The sequence below is a fragment of the Oenanthe melanoleuca genome, chromosome 2 (genome assembly GCF_029582105.1).
Source record: "Oenanthe melanoleuca isolate GR-GAL-2019-014 chromosome 2, OMel1.0, whole genome shotgun sequence".
NCBI lineage: Eukaryota > Metazoa > Chordata > Aves > Passeriformes > Muscicapidae > Oenanthe > Oenanthe melanoleuca.
The window spans coordinates 81,536,720-81,556,715 of record NC_079335.1 but is presented as its reverse complement, the minus strand read 5'-3'; the positions used below and the strand labels follow the sequence as shown (position 1 = coordinate 81,556,715).

General features: G+C 41.2%; 1 protein-coding gene across 3 annotated transcripts in view; it reads right to left on the bottom strand.

Annotated features, from left to right (window-relative positions):
• Positions 1–19,996, bottom strand: part of GMDS (GDP-mannose 4,6-dehydratase) — a 398,015-nt gene that overhangs the window by 54,673 nt on the left and 323,346 nt on the right. For all 3 annotated transcript variants that reach the window (XM_056484705.1, XM_056484706.1, XM_056484707.1), the window contains one exon: positions 18,528–18,624. In XM_056484705.1, the coding sequence (XP_056340680.1) occupies positions 18,528–18,624 (97 nt within the window). The remainder of the gene's footprint in view (positions 1–18,527; positions 18,625–19,996) is intronic.

Below are 19,996 nucleotides of genomic sequence, written 5' to 3'. Positions count from 1 at the left end.
TAAAGACTGCCCACTTGATTGTGTCCCTTTCCTCAGGGCGAGTCAGAGATGCAAGTCAAAGCTACTTGCTTGACAGAAAACACAGGAAGAAAGGGGAAAAAAAAAAAAAAAAGGCACAAAAAAGCTTGAATTTGCAGTCTGGATGGGTCATGCCTGGTGGCAGATGTGGTGGGCTGGTGGTACACGGCATTTCTTGCTGTCTGGCTTTGCATGTGTTCAGCCTAAGTGCCCGGAGTCTGGACCTTTTTCTGAGCAAGCCAAATTACCCTTAACCACATAACCACACAGCCCCATCTGTGACCTCTCCTCCTGGCTCTGGAAGGACCCACCCTCTCCATGAAGGACACTTAATTGCATCTCCATGATAATTGAGCCCAAAGACTGCTAGCAAGTAGAGGCTATCAATTGTGTTGAAGTATGACTTCTGCTTTGTGTGTTCCAGATTACTATCCACCAAGGATTTCCTAAAGCTGTTGGACTCTAGCCCACATATGCAAAGACAATCTGAAGTGTTAAATGAGATGCTGAGTTGTAGCTCTTGCTATGTCCAATGCAGATTATTTCCACCAAGGAAACCACCTTCTTTCTTAATTGCAGGGAGGTGGTTCACTTGCTCATTTTACAGCCAGTGTTTGCATTGCACACGGAGATAGCTCTGAACTCTGAAGTGTAAAGTGAGAATTAAAAAGTTTCTAAGATTGCAAAGAGCACAGTAACTTAATAAAAACTTGTTTAGGAAGCCAAGTATAATGTGTGTTATATTACACCAATCCTAGATCAAGAGCTTAGGACTGAAAACACAGAGAGAATTTAAAGTCACAAAAAGCTTCTCAAGTTGAAAATCTTGCTGAAGCAATGATTATTGGTTTTTTTTTCCAAAGAAAACTTCTATTTTGAAGCTTTTATTTTGGAGAACTATTAACCCTTTCACCTTCTGCTTATCTGCACAGACATCACAATTCTCCAGCCTAGGGTCAGAACTGCCACTGAATGCATACAAAATTTTGTACTTGTACTGTTTTCTGTCAGCTAAGTAAAATTTATTATTCTCGGCTCACAGCACCTCCAAATAAAAAACCAGCATTTTATGTGAAGGAAATTGAACATGGAAATCAACAGAAAACACCACTTAGTTCTCTTAGTGCCACCTCAGCCACTACTGAAAACATTTATGGTTGGGCAAGGTTACTTGCAGTAAATATACTACTTCTCTTTATCATGTCAACAATGCCAGTCAGTGTCAGCTGATGTGGAGAACTGAGGTCACTTCTGAGGTGCTTATATTAAGAACCTTTGAATTGGGTATGGCTGGTGAAATAAAATACTTGTTTTCCAAAGCATGAACATTTACAGCTAAAGTAAGCCTTTCCTCAGTGTCTCTGTTTCCACTGCTCCTGGCTGCAGAGGTGTATTTATACCACAAGGCTGCTGAACTGCAGACCTTTTCATAGAGCTCCAGCTTTGCTGGCAGGAATTTCAAGCCCAGGGGCCAAGACACTGGCCATCCCTTCCTTCCTCTGTGAGTAACCCTGGAGGGGATGCCTCACTCACAAATTCCACCCTGAAGCAGGACTCAGGATCCCAGGGATCTGCCTACAGTGTCCCTCTAATAGCAGTGTGATTACTTTCAGGTATTAATGTGGGACTGAGTTTGGGAGTGAATTAAGCATGGTATCTGTTTTTTTTTTTTCCTTCAAAGCTAACTTCATGATCACAGCAAATAAGTGAAAGCATCTGAGTGGCCATGGAGCTGCAGCATGAGGCCTTCTAATTGCAGCATTTCATCAGAGGAAAAGCAGAGGGAAGGAGGCAAAGGTTTCCAAACTGACAGGACAGGACAGAGTGTGTGTATATGGGAACTGAAATTCCCATCCTTTCGCTGCCCAGATTTAGAATGGAATTACTACTCCCTCTCCTTGCAGCCATCCCACCAAAAACCCTCACTGAGGGGCATAAAGCATTTGATTGAATGCATCCACTGTCGAGGAAGTAGGATCCCTCTTGTGAAAACACACCATGCAAATGAGACCTGGCATCCACTGAAGGCTGTGGTCAGGATTTCAGCTTCCACCTGGCTGATCATTTCCACACTTTGCCTCTCTGACTACTGTATGCTGCAATATGGTCTCCAGCAGGCACCAGCAGCACAGTACATTTAAATCAATTTCACCTGAAGAATGAATGGCTCCATTTGTAGAGCATGTCAAGTGTTAAGAGATCTGTTTCACAGCCCACAGCTTACAACCACTTCAATTCAACATATTTTCCTAAGAGGACACATGCTGTTTGTAAGGCTACCTCCCCATTCTCCACTAACAACAGTTCCTAAGGTTCTCACTTCACTAACCTTTCCTCCCTTGGCTGACAATTACAAGCAGGAAGGGTGGGATGTCCTTAATCTGAAGATCCCCAAGTCCAAATATCCTTGCAGCCAGAATATTTGTTCTAAATAATGCTATCACCAAACATTCTCAAGATCTTCTCTTCCACACCACAGTATAAATTACTTTGCTATTTTTGAGCATTACACCAAAGAAATCAGGCAGGAAGCTCAGTAACAGCAATTATGGTATCTTCACCACTTGTGAATATCTGTTGTAATTTGTAATTTCTATTGCCAATGCCATCACTACTTAGCATTTTTTCTAATGTTCCACTCGTTAGCCAACACCCATAAATAGAGGTATTTAATTTTAATAGTGCTCCCTGGTCAAAATCCCTTATAAAATTCCACAGTTTTCTACACTAACAGTCCCTAGTGCTTTGTTTTACAGAAGTGTTAGGATAGTGCTCTGGGCAATTACTGAAGAGTTGTTAACCTATGGCTCTGAATCAGCAAAGCTATAAATACACCCTAACACGTTATTTAATTAAAAGAATGGTAAACTTCCAAACATCTGTGTTTCTTCAGATAACCTTCTACAGATACACCCAAACTGGGACTTTAGAGATGGCTAATGAAAACATCTATCAGGAATAAAGGACCAAACAGAAATATTCACAACTGTTCATAATTCTGTAAGGGGGGGAAAGAAGTTTCCTTCAATAAAAGGAAAAAAAAATTGTTTTTCTTTCTATGTAGTAAACAGCAATTTTTATGAGTGCTTTCAATCTACTCTGAAGCTGTGTGAAATATAATTTGAAATGTCAAACAAATATGAGAAAGTACCAATTTTTCTGTTTTGTAATCTTGTCCCCGGCTAAGCACAAGAAACTGTACAAGATACAGACTTTGCAGCTCTTAAGAGAGTGTAAGAAACACTTTCCAAAAGGCACTATTTGAGTTCTCATGAACCTCTTTTTCCCTCTTTTATGACTCCTCAGCAACTCAACTGGTTGCAGACTGTAGAGCCGTCCCTCCAGCTGGTGTTTGCCTCATGACAGAGTTGCACATGGATTACAACTCCCAGCAGTCACTGAGCACTGTTTAAATGGGATTTAAACAGAGAAGAAAGAAAGCACATGTATGTGCACGACACGTGCATTTCATCAAGAATGAACACCAAATCAAGTTCACTTGTTTCACTTACTTACCAATAGCTGGGAAAAAAGCCCCAGCAACCACCTACACCAAGAAGCTGGACTATTTTCCTTCTTTTCACTAGTAGAATATTTCCAGGCATGTGCTTTTTTTTCTTGCTCTGGGATTCTTGGAGATCTTTTTAAGAGACGTGTCCTAGAAAAAAACCTGAAACCTTTTGGTTCTGCAAACAGATCAAGAAGACACTCGTGTGGTTCAGCTAGCTGGGCAGCAAAAACAGAGAGCAGTGTAGGTGCTGGGGAATGACAGAAGTGGGGAGTTAGTGTTCTGGAGCAAGAATCTCATATTTCTTTTGAGAAAAAAACCCATTAAGTAAAACAGAAGTATTTGAGCTCTGAAGAGATGTAACAGTAAAAACGAAATGTCTAAATACATTTGAAAAGGAGTGCTAACAGACAACTGGGAGGAAAGAGGAGGGAAAATAAGAAGCAAGGCATGACTACTGATGCCCTTGGAAAATGGGTGATTAGATGGCCAAAATGCAGGGAATTAAGTGTAAGGCTAGGGAGAACAATAAAGTACGTATAGCAAATTAATGACAAACTGACCCTTCACAAAAATTTTCAATTTTTAGTAAAAAACGACAAGAGAGGTGTATTTGGATCTATTAGGTAATTGATGTACAAACTGGGAAACCAGAGACTGGAGAGCAGCCCCATGGAAAGGGACCTGGGGGTCCTGGTCCATGGCAAGTAGAACACGAGCCAGCAGTGCCCTGGCAGCCCCTGGCAACCTGAGGTGTCCTGGGGGATCAGGCACAGCATCACAGCTGGGCAAGGGAGGGGATTGTCCTGCTCTGCTCTGAGCTGGGGCAGCCTCACCTCCAGTGCTGGGGGAATTTGGGTGCTGCAATATAAAAAGGATATAAAGCTGTAGAGCATCCAAAGGAGAGCCACAAGGATGATGAAGGGTCAGGAGGGGAAGCTGGATGAGGAGCAACTGAGCCCATTTAACTTGTTCATCCAGCAGGAGACTGAGGGGAGATGTCACTGCAGTTACAACTTCCCCACAAAGGAAAGTGGAGGGGCAGGCACTGATCTCTTCTCTGTGGTGACCACTGACAGGACCTGAGGGAATGGCCTGAAGCTCTGTCAGGGGAGGTTTAGCTTGGGTATCAGGGAAAGGTTCTTCACCCAGAGGGTGGTTGGGCACTGGACCAGGCTCCCCAGGGAAGTGGCCACATCATCAAGCCTGGCAGAGCTCAAGAAGTGTTTGGAAAATGCTCTCAGGCACATGGTGTGACTCTTGGAGTGTCCTGTGCAGGACCAGGAGCTGGACTTTGATGATCCTTGTGGGTCCTGCCCAACTCAGAATATTCTATGATTCTATTCTATGATTCTATTCTATGATTCTATTCTATGATTCTATTCTATGGTTCTAACTGCATCTTTTTGAAAGAGGAAAAAAGCCAGGTACTATCCATGTAAGGGCTGGATGAAATCACATCTACTGCCTACATTTCCAGCGTTTTGAATCTAAAATATGTGTTACTAAAGTACGCCACCAGGACTGTTTGTGAAGATACCTTGCAACTGCTGGAAATATGCACTGGTTTGAAATTTATAGTAACAGAGTTACCAGTGTAACACTTGTGTGATACAGCCAACAAGCCACTACGTCACAACATTTTTTCCACATGAAGAATAAATTTGCAGAATTGGCTAATGAGCTGATAGTGGAGACTGGAGTGCCAGATATTCTCATTTTCTTTGGATCTTCCTTTACTGCAGGAACATGAGAGCTTTATATTTTAAAAATGTGTCAGTACAAATATGTAAGTTTACAGTTGCAGACCATTAATTTGAAACGCTAATGCAAAGAAAGAAGTGCCTAAAATTTCAGAACAGACTTCCATTGATCCACCAAAGAGTGGAAAGTACTAATAAAAATACTGTAAAACATTTAAAGATGGCATCCAAAGAATTTCCAGCAAGAGGACGAGCTCCTTGGGTCTCAAGCACTGAAAAGCTGACTTGTTATCCAGACACCAGCCTAGGCTTGGTATGCTTCCTTCAGCTTTTGCATGCAGGTGGAAGTCAGCTTTTAGGGGGCAGAATCTAAACAGATGTAATATATAGTTTCCCCCATATGTTTCTCTAAGATCTTTACAAAGAAATGGTGACTATTACAGCCTGTGTCTGAAAACCTCTGCCATCACCTGGGATCTTCCTGCTCTAGCTGTGCTGCAAACCAGAACCAAAAGAAATTTTCCTGCACAAAATGTTCATAATCCAAGGCTATGCTGCACATCACTGAACCAGCTAACAACATGAAGTCATGCTGCTACCATGGCAAACAGGCTTTCCTATGAGCTAATTTACCCTGTTTCTGCTGCACTGAAGCATTTCACACTGCTGTGACTGGATTTTTCTCCTTTGCTCAGCCTCAATCATCAGGTCAAGTTGCATTCCCGTGCCCACAGCAAAGGAAATGGAACACAAATAAGTAGAGAGACAGTGCAAGAAGACAACAACAAACAACAGTGGTCATCAAGATGCTCCAGAAGTCACAGCACATCACTAGTATGTAGTGATTTTTGAAGGCAACAAGAGAGTTTTCAGGAGGGATTTGAGGGTACAGAAGGAGGAATCTGCTTTCTTGGCAGAAGCAGTCAGTGGGATGTTTTGTAGAGCAGGCAAAAAAGAAGCAACAAAACAGGATGCTTGTAAGCTGCCCCTCCACAAAGCACCACTTTTCTAGGCAAAATACAAATTACTTTGGGGTATGTGAACAAACAAAGCAAAACACTGTATGGGACATGAGGAAATGATTTTGTCAGCATGCCTGGACCTTGGTTGTGGAGGGAGCCATCTCTGTATCTATGCCTAAGGCCATGAGAATATTCAAGGCCACTTTATATTCAACAATATGATACTCAATGGGATTATTTCAGTTCAGGTCCAAGTGAGGCCTGTCAGGCTCAAGGCCCTACATATTCTATTCTTTTGAAGAAGCCTAAATGTGAAGCTGAAATATACTTGATTTGACACAAAAGCAACACAGGAAGAGTTTATCAAAAGAGGATATTAGTCCTTTTCACAGTGCTAGGCTTAACTGTACAATGTTTCTGGAAATGTTTAATAGAACAAAAGTGGAAAAAGAAAAAGAAAAACAAAAAAGCTGCAGGCACAGCTGATGTAAATGTCTGAGTTGCCTTTTTTTTTTTTTTTTTTAATAATAATTTTTATATTGTCTAAATCCCTAAAGTCATAGTTTGGAGTATCCTGGACTCTGACTGGAGGCTTCCCAAAAATCACTGCTTGTCAACACTCTTTTCACAGAAATGAGTCTGTTTGCCTCCACCACTGCATTGTCAAGTCATCTCTTCCCATTAGCACTACAGTTTAAATTGCTGTCCCTACAGAGATGTCTATCCCTCCCTTTCCTTATTCAGGAATTTCTCTAATAGCCAAATTAAAATAGTCCAATATTAAAATAATTTACATCAACGGAATGTTTTTCTTCAAGGTGCATTTCTACATAGGTCACTGTAATTGGTGAGACGGTACCTTTTATGAGAAAACTAAAACATGGTGAGTTCTTAGCAATGAATAAAAGGGAAATGCAAAAAATTCGAACTGGATATCCATTCACATTGAGCCCTGATCCAAAGGGAACATTTTCCTGCAGAGGATCTTGATATAAAGTTCATTTCTGTGCCTTAAGAATATCCTTCTGGCTTTTGGAAGAAACATTGATGGACAACCCAGATCCTGCAGGAAAAAAACAGTCAGCAACACGGGAAAAACTGGTATACAAACCAAGGAGGTATTCACATCTAATGTGTTTAGTTCTTTCTGTCTCCCCAACATTGGCATGCATTGGTTGGTGTGTGGAAAAACAGTTATTGATTACATTCCTCTGAGCACTTCAGCAGTCCCTTTCCTCTTTCTGTGATAAATAGGACAATGCTTGGTAGACCCAGCCAAAAGCAACAACGACTCCAACCACTTTGTCACATTTCTAAATGGTCCCTCCCAGCTCAAAGCCCTGGTAAGTCATAAGTTGCCTGCATGCCAATGTACAAAATGGCTATTTGATGAACTCTGGTGGATAATGCTGATCCTTACAAAACCCACAGCAAGTACACAAACTGTCACGTACCTGCACATAGGAAGGGTTTGCCCCAGAAGTTTTTCACCCAAGCATAGCCCCAAAACCTGTTTTCTCTGAAAGTATATCCCAGCTGATGTGGCTGCTGGATGCAGATGTTTGCATCCATGATATTCTCAGTCATAGCAAGCTATGCTACCAAGGGTATCAAAGATACCAGGCATTACTCTGGAGTAGGAAATCCTTCCCAAAGCCTTATTTAAGATCTTAATGAAGTCAATCTTATTTTTTTCCCCTCAATTCCATTCAGCAGTTAAGCCAAAGCAGAATTAATTGTGGTTGCTAATACTAGAAGGCAAAAATAAGAATATTTCTTGTGAGCTTTCCAGCACACTAACTGCCTGTCATCCATCACCAACTCCCTTTGGCTGTTCCTCAAGTGCTCATAAGTCTTCACTGCCTATTCCTTCACCACTCTATTGTGGTCAATAATACACCTTCCTGTGTTTTTCTTTTAGCTCTTGTGTCCCCTTGCACATATTTATGCCACACAGCTTTGAATTATTATAGAGGTGGGTGGCTTACCTATAGGGTTAGTCATATTCTAATAATGACAACTTCTTGTTTATAATACCTGAGCTATCTCACTCTTGGGATTCACTTCCTCAGTCAAGACTAATTTTGGCCTTTATTTTAAGCCCAGAAGCCGTCCAGAAGGCATCTAACAAATATGCAAAATACAAAGATAACGCCAATAAGCACCTGGGGAGGAGACAGAGAAAGGAAGGTCAGGAATAACACCTAAAAAATACTACCTTGGATACTCATCTGCAAGCCCTTTCAGCCAACTATGTGCAGGATAAAAGACTGTGGTGATTTTACAGGATTAGCTGTTTTGAGTGAGGAGCAAATGTCACAATGTGTGATCAGTGGTGACACTGCAGTATGAGAAGAGGCCCCAGTAGGCTTTGTTTCATAGCTATAAAAACAGTGGACAGAGCAAACTTGGCCCTACCTCAGCTTTTCCTAAAACATCAAGTTTCCTCTGCTTCCAATTTCACCTTTATAACCTACTTTTTAATCTCCACCAACACATGGAAACAGAAACTCGGATCAAGCGGAAAATGCTGCCAAAGATTAGAGATTTGGAAATTTACAATTGTTATCTGAGAAAAAATTATAGTGGCAGCCAATTACTTTAGTCAGAAGTCTTTGTTGTAAAGAAGCTTCAATATATGATTTTGCTTCCAAAATCAGAAGACAGAAGCATAGTTTTTTATCAGTCAAACAGGATTAAAAGTAAAAGCAAAAGCAATTGAACTCCTAGTTACCCAGGATAGAAATTTTTAAAAGTAAGGTCTGCAACTACTGACTCAGTAAGAGATGTAGTGAATTATAAACATGAACTGGTCACAGACCACTGTAAAAAAAAACAAAACAGGCAGGTGTCCTATTTTAAACCATATTTTTTTTTGTTTTCATTACTGTTATTCCACCTTTCCCCTTACAGCTAATCAATGCAAAGCATGACTGCAAGGTAGTACCAGTTCAGCAACTTGAAGGAAGTAAAAAAAAACAAGAGTGCTTTCAAAAATTACAGAACAGTGTTCCAAAAAGGAAATCTGATTTAAAAACCCATTTCTGTGCAGCAGTCTGTTTCGAATTTCAATGGTTATCTGTAGCACTGAGGTTTCTGTGTCACTGCATACAGAAAATGCAATGTGATGGGGATGGTGATGTTTTACTGTACTCCTAACCACAACCTGGTAGATAAATTCTGAAGTCACAAGGCAGCTGAGAGCTCTGCAAAGACTTTTAAAATGTACTGGCAAAGCTGGAAGGAAGAAATTTAAATGAGGCCAGGTTAGAGGTTTCAAAGGGATGAGTGACTGATCCTGTTTCATGTCATGCCAGACAATGCTAATAGTTTAAACACTAGCTCTGTCAAACAAGAAATAGATGTATTATCGTCTGTGAATTATTAAAATTGACTTCACCTACTCACCTTTAGAATTTTCTGACTGAAAGAAAAAAATCAAGAAAGAAAAGCCTCACAAGAGAGGCATGCAGTCTTAATCTATTACTAATGTCTTCTTGAATCCTGTTAATATTTTTCATATTGTCTGCTTTGGTGAGCTCAGAGACTATATGTGAGGAATGAGCAAAAATTCCAGCTGATCTGAGGCATAAAGCTCTTAATGTTTAAGTCTCTCCTGCCCTGCAGATAATTACTGTCTCCTCCTTCACCCATCCAGCTGGGACATCAGACAATTTGGGGAACATCCAAGATGGGCATGAAGAACCATTTCCTGATTCATGACAAATACTGTAGATGTTTTTGACACATAGATAATTCTTCTCAGGCTTTATTCAGCAACAACACTTCTCCTCCCACACCCTCCCTCATTTTTAAAAAGTTGTTTATATCTACAAGGCTCAATTTCCCCTGCTATTCAACCATACAAGCTCCTCTTGAACACAAGGGAAGTACTAAGGATGCTAAAAAATAATTAACAGTGTAAAAGGTTTTTAAGTTCTGGTACGGTCTGAATCATCATTATGAATTTTTCTGGAATATAAATACAAGACAAGAAATTATAGAAGCTGATCCTCAACATCCCTCAAGAAGCACTCCTCAACACCATCATCATCATCACCATAGAGTAGCAATAATAGCAAAGGTCCCACCTGTTCATGCCTCCCTCATGAAGTTGTTAATTTACAAATGAGGATTTTAAAGGTGATAGAGGGGAAAGGTGAAGGTTTATTTTTTTAAAGAACCACTTCCAAACTTCCACCTCCTTTCAACTATTTTCCCTTTAGAGGGAAATAGCAAATGGTGAAGGACAGGAATGAGTCTGAATAAAAACACTTTGCTGAATTTTTGGGGAGACAGAAGACCTCTAGGATTAAATTAAAAAAAGTCCTGACTCCCCTAGAAAATTACCTTCCTTTCCTCCAAATTAGGCTTTCCTTAGAAAACCTGAAGGGACAATTTTGATTTTTTTTTTTTAGCAGAATATTTTTTGACTTTTCCTTCCACAGAGATAAAGTTAAAAGATCCCATATTTTCTAGGAGAACAAACTTCTGATAACTAAAGAAACAAAAGAAATTGATAGATGCCTATTGTCATTTTTGGACTGTGAAACACCAAAAAAATAATAAAATTAAAACTTTTGGAGACAAACCCCCACACCCTCCTCATTCCTAAGAACTTGCTATGCCTTTATGCATTTCTCCTAACCTGGTCCCATTGATCCTTTCACACTGCCCTGGACTGTCCCTCAGAGGGACAGCTGCACTCATAACATCTCCAGCAGCACCAAAGTAACAATGATAGATATTTTGCAAGAGGTGGCACAGGATTTTGAGGATCAGTGGCTCGAAGTACTATCTTTCAAGAAGAGAAATACTAGGTGCCATGGCATACCCAGGCTGGAGACACCTATTCCTCCCTGACTGGAGGATTCCATGCTGGAAAGGCTGATGTCAAGGTCTCTGCTGACCCAAACCCAGCAGAAATTGCCATTGCCAACACTACAACCATCTCATGGCTTCTCAGATGAAACACATGAACACTCTGGGCCTGTCATCTTCCTTTGTACACCCACTCACTCATAAAATAAAATACAAACAGCTGAAGGCAAGCAAGCTCTGGCTAAGGCTGGAGAAATTAGACATGAGACTAGCACTTAATTCCAGATTTGCTGAAGGAAACCTTACCTCTGTCTCATATCCTCTGTATTCATATGCCATTTTTATTTTCATATAAATCATGTCATTTACAGTTCTCTGCTGCCACTCCAAAACCCTTGCAAGGGTTGAATTGGCACAGCACACTCAAAAGAAAAGGTTACAGTGATGTGGGAAATGCAGTCAAAATGAGAACAGTATTGTTAACATATTGCTTGACTTTAAAAAATCCATTGTAAAATAAAACAAACAGCATCTGAAAGTGAGACAGATCTTCAGACACACTCCCACTTTTAAATCTGAACAGTAATCAGGTGTGTAAGTGGCCTCAAGCACCTCTGACACCAAGGTCTTCAGAAAACCATGATGGGAACAGATCTGTGCTGAGCCACTCTGCCACTAGAAACTCCAAAATGTGGTCTGAACCACAATTTGGCTCCTTTGAATGTCTGATCTCACGTAGAAAATGGGGAATAGGCTGTAGGTGGTGGAGCCTGCTGGCAGGAGGGAACACTTGGCAGCTGTGACAAATGTGTCTTGGTGTTGCCTGAGCCTGGATTTCTGTCGTGGCTTTTGCCTGCTCCAGGCTCTCTCCCACCCTCGAGATTTCCCTTCAGAGGCTTTGCATTTCCCACCACATCTGCTGGAGTGTTTGTATGGGACAGGCATGGGACAGGCAGTGATAAGAAAACAAGGGTCCAAAGGAGGGTGAGACAACAGAGAGAGATAACAAGGGGGTGGGGAGGAGGCCAAATGGCAAAGGGGGAGGCAAGGGGATAAGAGGTGAGATAAAAAGAGGCTTTCTGTGCATGAGTAAACATGAATGAGTGAAGAGGTGGCCAACCCAGTGCCAGGAAGGCAGAGAATGGGTTGCAGCCTGTGAAGCTACCCTAAGAGAACCTGACCAAAGAAAGTGTCTTGAGCTATTTCAGCATCCCAGGCACTGTGCAATGGGGCAGGTAAATGAGAAAAATCAGCTGGCACCTCCTGAGTTCCCACAATGTCTGGGCTGGCCTTCTCAATTCCCATTACAGATAAATTGCTCTCCTTCATATTAAGATGTAGCAATGCATGTAAGCACACTCTTGGCTACTAGTATGGAAACTGTCCCTATTAACTATTCATGCCCTTGAAGTGAAGCACTTGCTTGGATGCCTGGCTGAATCAGGTAGGGTCTAATTAAGGAGGTAGAAATCCTTCTATCCTCATGCACCTCTCCCTCAGCCTTAATCCTCCAGTGACCTAAGTTTAATTTAAAAATCTGTTTTCAGGAGTTGAGCCCAGATCTGTCACATCCAAGATTGCCACTAATTGCTACGTGTCAACAGCATTTAGAAAAATGAGCAATGAATCAAAACCACCAACCCTTCTGCCTGGATGACAGCTTTATCTTTACACACCAGCTTTTCAATGGGGTTGCAATCTCTTTACCCATCCAAAATGAAAAATTGCATTGCCCAAAATCAGTCAGAGATTTCTTCAGCCAGTCTGAACACTGCCAAAGAAAAACTACTCATCTCATAGATGACCATATGGTGTGACACCCAAGGTGGAAAAGTACTCCAACCCAGACCCCAGGAGGTAAGGACAGCCTTGTCAGATGGTTGTGGCATTAGGGGATGGGAAAGCAGGCTCAGAGAGTCTCAGGAAGATCAATGAAGATGTGAAGGTCACAGATGACACGTGGCTGGTTTCAAAACCTCAGGAATGACAGCAAGGAAAGAGGTGGTGAAGGAAGGAGGGCAACAGAGCCAGCTGTAGAAGTTGCCAGAGAAATGTTTTGTTGGAGGCACAGCAGAGGAGGAGCAGGATGACACAAAGAGAAGCAACTGAGTACAGGACAGTGTACAAGCAGTGGTGTCCAGAGGGATTCCTTTACTGGATGTGCCAGATAATACTGATGCAATGAGCTAATTATGAAGCAAAAAGTCAGAATTTGTGTGGGAGGGCTGGAGGGCACACACTGGGTATCTGCTCCCACTGGAAAGGAGGTAAGCTAGGGCTCCTGCCAGGATTCTGTTACAAGGATTAAACAAGACACAGAGCAAGACTGGACATGAGCCTGCTGAAGCTTCTCCAGTTTGGTGTCATAGTGAGAGGAAAACTTGATGGCAATAATGATCTTCCTTTCTTCTAAGGAAAAACCACGGTGAAGAAAATTGGGATGAGATAAATAAGTAGAAAGCTACCTGTTCAAGGATGGTTGCATCCCCTAGGAGCAAACCCAACAGCAGAACCCAATGTCATCAGGCTCTCCCCCAGCTTTGCTTAATGATATCACTGGAGCTGTGCAGCCTGCCTGCTCTGCCATACATGTTTCAGAGGCAGAAACACAGGGATGCTATTTCTTACAAGCCTTTTTTCACAGGCTTGTTAAGAAATATTTAAAATATGTTAAGTGCCTCTTAGATGCTATAGAGACAAGTTACTACTAACCATTATTTTGCTTGGCTGAATTTGACATGTATATTTTCAGAGATACCTCTGAAATGCCTGATATGTAAGGCCTTAACTAAAACAAACAAACAATCTACTGCAGGTTTTATTAGCAGAAGGGACAAATAAAAAGAAGAGGATGGCAAAGCAATGCAGAGATAATGTTGAGATTAAAGTAAAGAACAATATAAACATTTTGGCTGAGACAGAAGCAAAGTCAGCTTGGAGGAGAATTAAGGACATCAGAGGCAATAGTTTTCAGATGTTGACATACATTTTCAGAACAAGGAGGAAAGAAAACAGATAAAAGAAGACTGTCAGTTTTATGACAGTTCACAACTTCTTTACCTGACTGCTGGAGGAAAATAGACAGGAAAATAATCTGAAGATTATTCTTCCTTGAATGCTCCCATTTCATTTTCAAGAGTATTAATAAAGGCCACATAGTGACATTGATGAGCAAAAAGATCCTTGAGGAAGGGAAGCACGTGTTTCCTCCTGCAGATATCTGAACAGTTTACAGTCACAGGCAGCTCTGAACTTAAGAGTAGGAAATGAAGCTTGTATGAAAACTAAAGTGGAAGTGTGGGGCATTTAGGGGTTTGTGATCATGGTTTCATTAGACTCTAAATGCTCTTTAGGGCAGGAACACTTAGAGGAGTTCAGAAATGTTTTTGACTTTAAGAAAGCTGACTTTGGGAGAATGTGATATGCCCCAAGGAATTTTTACTGGAATCCTATGAAACATGGGAAACACAGAGCTGAATTTTTAAAAAACATCTGAAGAGACTGAAATTTAAAGCCGTCCTGGTTAACTCCAAGGAGGAAAAAGGGTAACTGAGGCCAAACAGAGTTGAGCAAAAATGCAAAATTTATATAAGTGACACACTTGAGAAGATGTATATATATCATATATATGTATTTCATTTATATCAGTGCTAGAAAGAACTGAAAGAAAAATTGCTTAAGGCATATAACAAAAGGAAGAAGTTAGCAAGTAACCTAACTAACTTTCTCCTTTGAAGAAGAAAAATAAGAGGCCAGATGACTACTTAAATATTAGCATCACATTGTGACAGAGTTTCCAGGCTTGCTTAAAGGAAGGAAATTTGCATAGGTGATGTATGCACATCCTCAGAGTTACAGCCATGCCAGCCCATAACAAATGTGATTCAGCCTGCAGTTCCTACATCAGGCAAGCTGTAGGACAACTGCAGAAACAGGTGGGAGAAAAGGGGAAGAATTCTCTGTAACTCATGCAGAATAATAGATTCAGAGAAAAAAAACAACATCTACACATGGCTGAAAGGTTTCTTTTATTTTCCCCATTCAAACAATGATGTAAACTCCTAACTGAGATATATATCTACGTTGTGTGATGACAAGACAGACCAGTGAGACCAGGAGTTAATCCTCACTGTTGCAGGAAAATGCAATGAAATGAAGCAAGCTCCTATAAAACTGTTAGCTTAATATGTGCTATGCAAAAATAATAGAAGCACTTAAACACCTTAATGGATAAAATCTAATTAGAAGCAATTGTGCAATCCTTGGGGGAAAATTTGTGCATACAAATTAATAGTAATTGTCCTGCTGAAAGATAGGAAAATTAAAGACAGACCCTAACTCTGTAAAAATTACCCAACTTTTGGGGTTGAGAGACCTGATGCTTATGACATTATGTGCTGCAGGGATGCTTGTTTCCAACTCACCAAGCACTCATTGAATTTCAGTTTTAACTTTAAAAAAAAAATTAAAAATACTTTAACGTTATTTTTGTGAATGCCAATGATTATTTAAATCCAAGTATACACTAAGTTGCCTACGTACCATATAAACATTCTGACTGCAAGTAGAAAAGACTAGTGAGATAATTTCTGAAGTACTTACATTTCACAGGTGAATAAACTGTACTGGAAAATGAACTTTACATGCCTAGAGCAGAAGTGAATATAAAGCATGACTTTTCTAGCCATGTGTTTAAAAAGCTTGCAAAATAAGTGAAAGCACCTTTCGTACTGTATCAAGTTCAGTACAGAAAGCAAACTTGCTATGAAGCTCCTGTGGAAATTGTTGATTTTAAGAAAGGAGCAAACAAAATTTCTTCCCCAATCCTTGCAGCAGGTTAGCCTCCAAAAACGTTTTTAAAAGGGTCAGAAAATATACTGATGGGAATTTGATAAAAGCTGAAAGAAATGATACTGATAGGTTTGCATTTGGCAAGACACAAGGAAGGAAGGAGAAAGACAAGCATTAGAAGCATTAGCAGGAACAATTCCCAAGGCCAGTAAATATCAAGGGGCCCCACAGCAGTCAAAAGCAGAGTGAGGAGATTTAGAGCCAAGGCATTCAAAGGGTCTACTTAGTTTGACCAGAAGACTGTCTCACATTTCAAGGTTTCTTCTTCAGTACAGCTAAGCTTTTCAATGGGAGGCCTTGACCCCAGGGATCACTAACTGAAGAAAACAAATGTGTTTTCAAATGAATGTATTGGCACTGTCAGAACTGACTGTACACAAGATTAAATTATGTTTATTTTCAATTTCCAGAATACCATGTTAAATTTTAGAGAGACAGACAGACGGAAATGTTTCCAAATAAGACATGAGAGTCTGAGCATCAGATTTTCTGTGTCAGCCGTGATTCAACAAGCAGAATTCCTGTTAACTGAACTGGCTAAGCCTCCTCCCAAAATGTCAACCTGAGGCTTTCTTGCCTTCAGCAGTATTGGTACAAGTGGCAGCAGGGGACATGTGCTGTCAGTCCATTTTAGTTATTTCATTGCTCTTCCTTGCTTTCTTGTGATGGATTGGGTTTTGGTCTCGTGTTTTGAATTACATAGATGTGATTCACTAAAAGAAACAAACAGTAGTTTGCCTGCCTTTGACAAGGAATGGAAATCAAATTAGAATTAAAAAAAAAAGAAAATTATTCTGGGTATCCATCCTGAGATGATCTAAAAAGGAAACTGATTGCAGAAAAAGGATATCACATCTCCTTATAGAGGAGCTCCCCCATAGTTCCTCTGCACGCTCCTTAAGACAAAGTACTTCACTTTGTGCTCCTACCTTTATCATGCTTGAGCAGCTCCACAGCCTTCCTGGGTTCCACAGGAACCAAGTCAGGACTGCATTAAAAGCAAGACAAGATGGGGTACTGGGAGAGAGACATGCAGCCCTCATTCAAGGGAAGGTGGCATAAGAGAAACCAGGAAATTTCAGACAAACATCAGACATCTGTTGTGTTTATGCACAGTCCTATTTCAAGCCCACATTCCACTCTGTATTTGAATTCTCCCTATTCTTATGTATGAAGCCTCTAGAAATGAGGAGTATTCCTGAGGGGTGTGTGCTTATGCACTGTCCCAAAACAGTAACTATAATGAACTGAATTTAAAACCCAGAAACTGTGTTCCCAGAGGGAGACCAATAGGGACAGAGAGGAAGAAGACCATGGGCAACACTATTTCAGCAGAAAACATCTGAGCACATGAATAATGTGAAACTACAGCGAGGACTGGCAAGGAGCTACACAGTGATCATGAATTTTGAGGAGTGAATATGTACTTGTTGGTAAGAGGTATGACAAAGCAGGAAAGTGGGTCTCACAAAGCACAGACTTGTTGGGTCAAGTGTCCTTTTCCTGTTTGGCAACTCCTTTTGTCTCTGTCCTCCTTATCATCCTGACACCTTACCACAGCACAGAATGACAGACAGCTCTTAATGACTTCCTAGCATTTGATTCTGATACACAGGTCCAGCCCTTTTAAACTTAACATGAAAGTGTCTATTCCCCTCTACATTTCAGTTTGAGAACCCATGCCCACTTCCAAACACGCAGCCTCCCACTCCCACCCTGCAATCTGTGTCAGCAACACAAAGGTGCTCTTGTCAGCGCCTTGCTTGGATCACACAGCTCTTCTGAAAGGACACACTGACAGATGATGCTGTGTCAGCAGCCGGTGGGGCTTGTGTCACTTTCCCCAGGAGGGGAAAAATCCTTTGCTGGGTACACCCACTCCCACAAAGCACACATGGGGCTACTGTTCCCTGTGTGCAGAAACCAGGCTTCACCCTGTACCATCTCTGTGCATTGCCACCATCCTGCCTGACTGGAAATACTGTTGGTTTTTTCCCTCTCCCAGAATTCTCATTAGCTGATTGGAGCACAGGGGTTAGGGATTTGGTCCTGCCAGCAGCATGTGCTGGTTTGGCACCCCTGGTAGACTGAGGCATTACTGGGAGTAAAGATGTGTTCTGCAAATGAGCATTTGCTGAGTGAGACCCTGCAAAGCACACGAGCACATCCAAACCAGCATTTTGCAGCACCCACAGTTACAAAGATGTAAGCTGGACAAGGGATGCTCAGTGGCTGGTGTTGAAACACTACTGTGAAAGGTGGTACTTTATAATCAAGCCCACCACTGCCTACCTTCTTCTGCCTTCCCTGCTTGCAGCTGGAGAAGGGATGACCATATTCCCACCCACAAGGAGCTGTTTTATGCTTTGTCTCGTTTCCCATGTGATGTTTTAGCCCCCTGAGCACCTCCTGTCGCACTCAGGGAGGGTGACCAAAGAGGAGCAGCATCTCTGTGAGAGGGGCACCCGCTGCTCCCTCCTGCTCCTTGCCTCTTCCCAGGGAGCTGGCTGTGAGGGGCCAGCAAGCAGGCTCATGCAGAGCTCTAAAAGCTGGCAGCAGGAGTGCAATTAAGCCCTTTTCACAGACTGCTGGCCAAATGCAGCAATTTATTGGCTGAGTGATTGGATTATTCATTTGCAAAGCCAAGTGAGGGCTTTTTCTTACCACTTCAGTTGGCCTGTAGTACTTGTGATTGACTGTCACATGAATCTTGCCAGTCTCTTTGCACCGTCCCACTTCATTTTCATTCTTCCCTTCCCACCTGTAAAGAAGATAAACATTTAATCAACCCATAATTACTTTAGTGCTCTGATCTTACCAACATTTGGCCTGCTTTCATTTACTTGAGGCTGGTGTCAATTCTCCCTGCAGGACAGTATAAACTCATTAGCTAAAGGAACAAAGGGAGAGTTTAGACTTGAATAGAGTAACAATGGCTTTTGAAGTCTCTTTGTTTTGGTTTTTGATTCAGTGGAAGGTCTAAAATACAGGACTTCCAAATTAAACACATAATGCTAAGGGAAAATAAAATGCCCTGATTTCAGAATGTCTCATGTATCTGCAAATAAATATGACAGTGAGGTTTTTCATTTGTGGATTGGTTCAAAGCTGTTTTCTTAAAATATTTTTAATTCTTGTATTTTGGCCAATACTTTCAGGAACTCTTTAATCTGTTAATTTTATAGACGTGAAGCTCTGTTTGAATAGCATTATGCTGCATAATTTAATTTGTGCTTAACTAGAAAAAAACAAAACAAAAACAGTTATTGGGCTTTTGGTCCTATCTTGACATGGCACCCCACATACATGTACTGTAAACTCTACTTGCTACCTGTGAGTTGAAAGCCAGCTCCCTTTGCCCAAATTAGTTTCATATGTGTTGAACAGCCTGCAATTTGCTGTAATTTATGTGATCTGGTTGTGCTGTGAACCAATTTCTCAGGGGCTGTCCTGGTTTCAGGAGCAGCAGAAGAGGAATGGTTTGGTGGGTGACTAGCTCTGCCTTTGGGGAGGTCAGGCTGCAGCCTGGAAGCCTGGGGACAATGCTCCCACTCCAAATAAATGCTTCAGATGACACGTGGAGGAACGTACATCGGTGCCTCAACTTCATCCACTGAATATACAAAATCCTGAGTTATGCTTGAAATTCTATCCCCTCTTTGCTTTTTGCTTTTAAGTATATACCATGGGGCTCTGAACCAGCTTGGCTTAAACATGTGATGATGAAATTCCCTAGCTTTTCTTATGTTCAAGTAAAATGTGTATAAATTAAATCAGCACTGTGATTTAGACTATTTAGCCCCAGCCACCAGCAAGGAAACAAAAACACCCCTAGCCTCCCACTTACTAGCTTTTCTCCAAGCTCTTGGGATTTTGTCACAGATGTAATTTCTCCTTGCTCCCTTGTCCCCTCAAGCTCCTAGAAGAATCTAATTCTTTGACAATATCAGCCTTCATTTTTGAGTTTCTAGCCCTGAGGGCTAAGGAAAGAAGTCTGAAAATGTGACCTCTGTGTATCCATGAAGGTTTAAACACTGAAAGGCAGAAGGAAATACCAAATATGCATTACTGCAAGGTCTTAAATCTCACAAATTTTTAAGCACAACTCATGACTTTTGAATGACTAGCAAAGC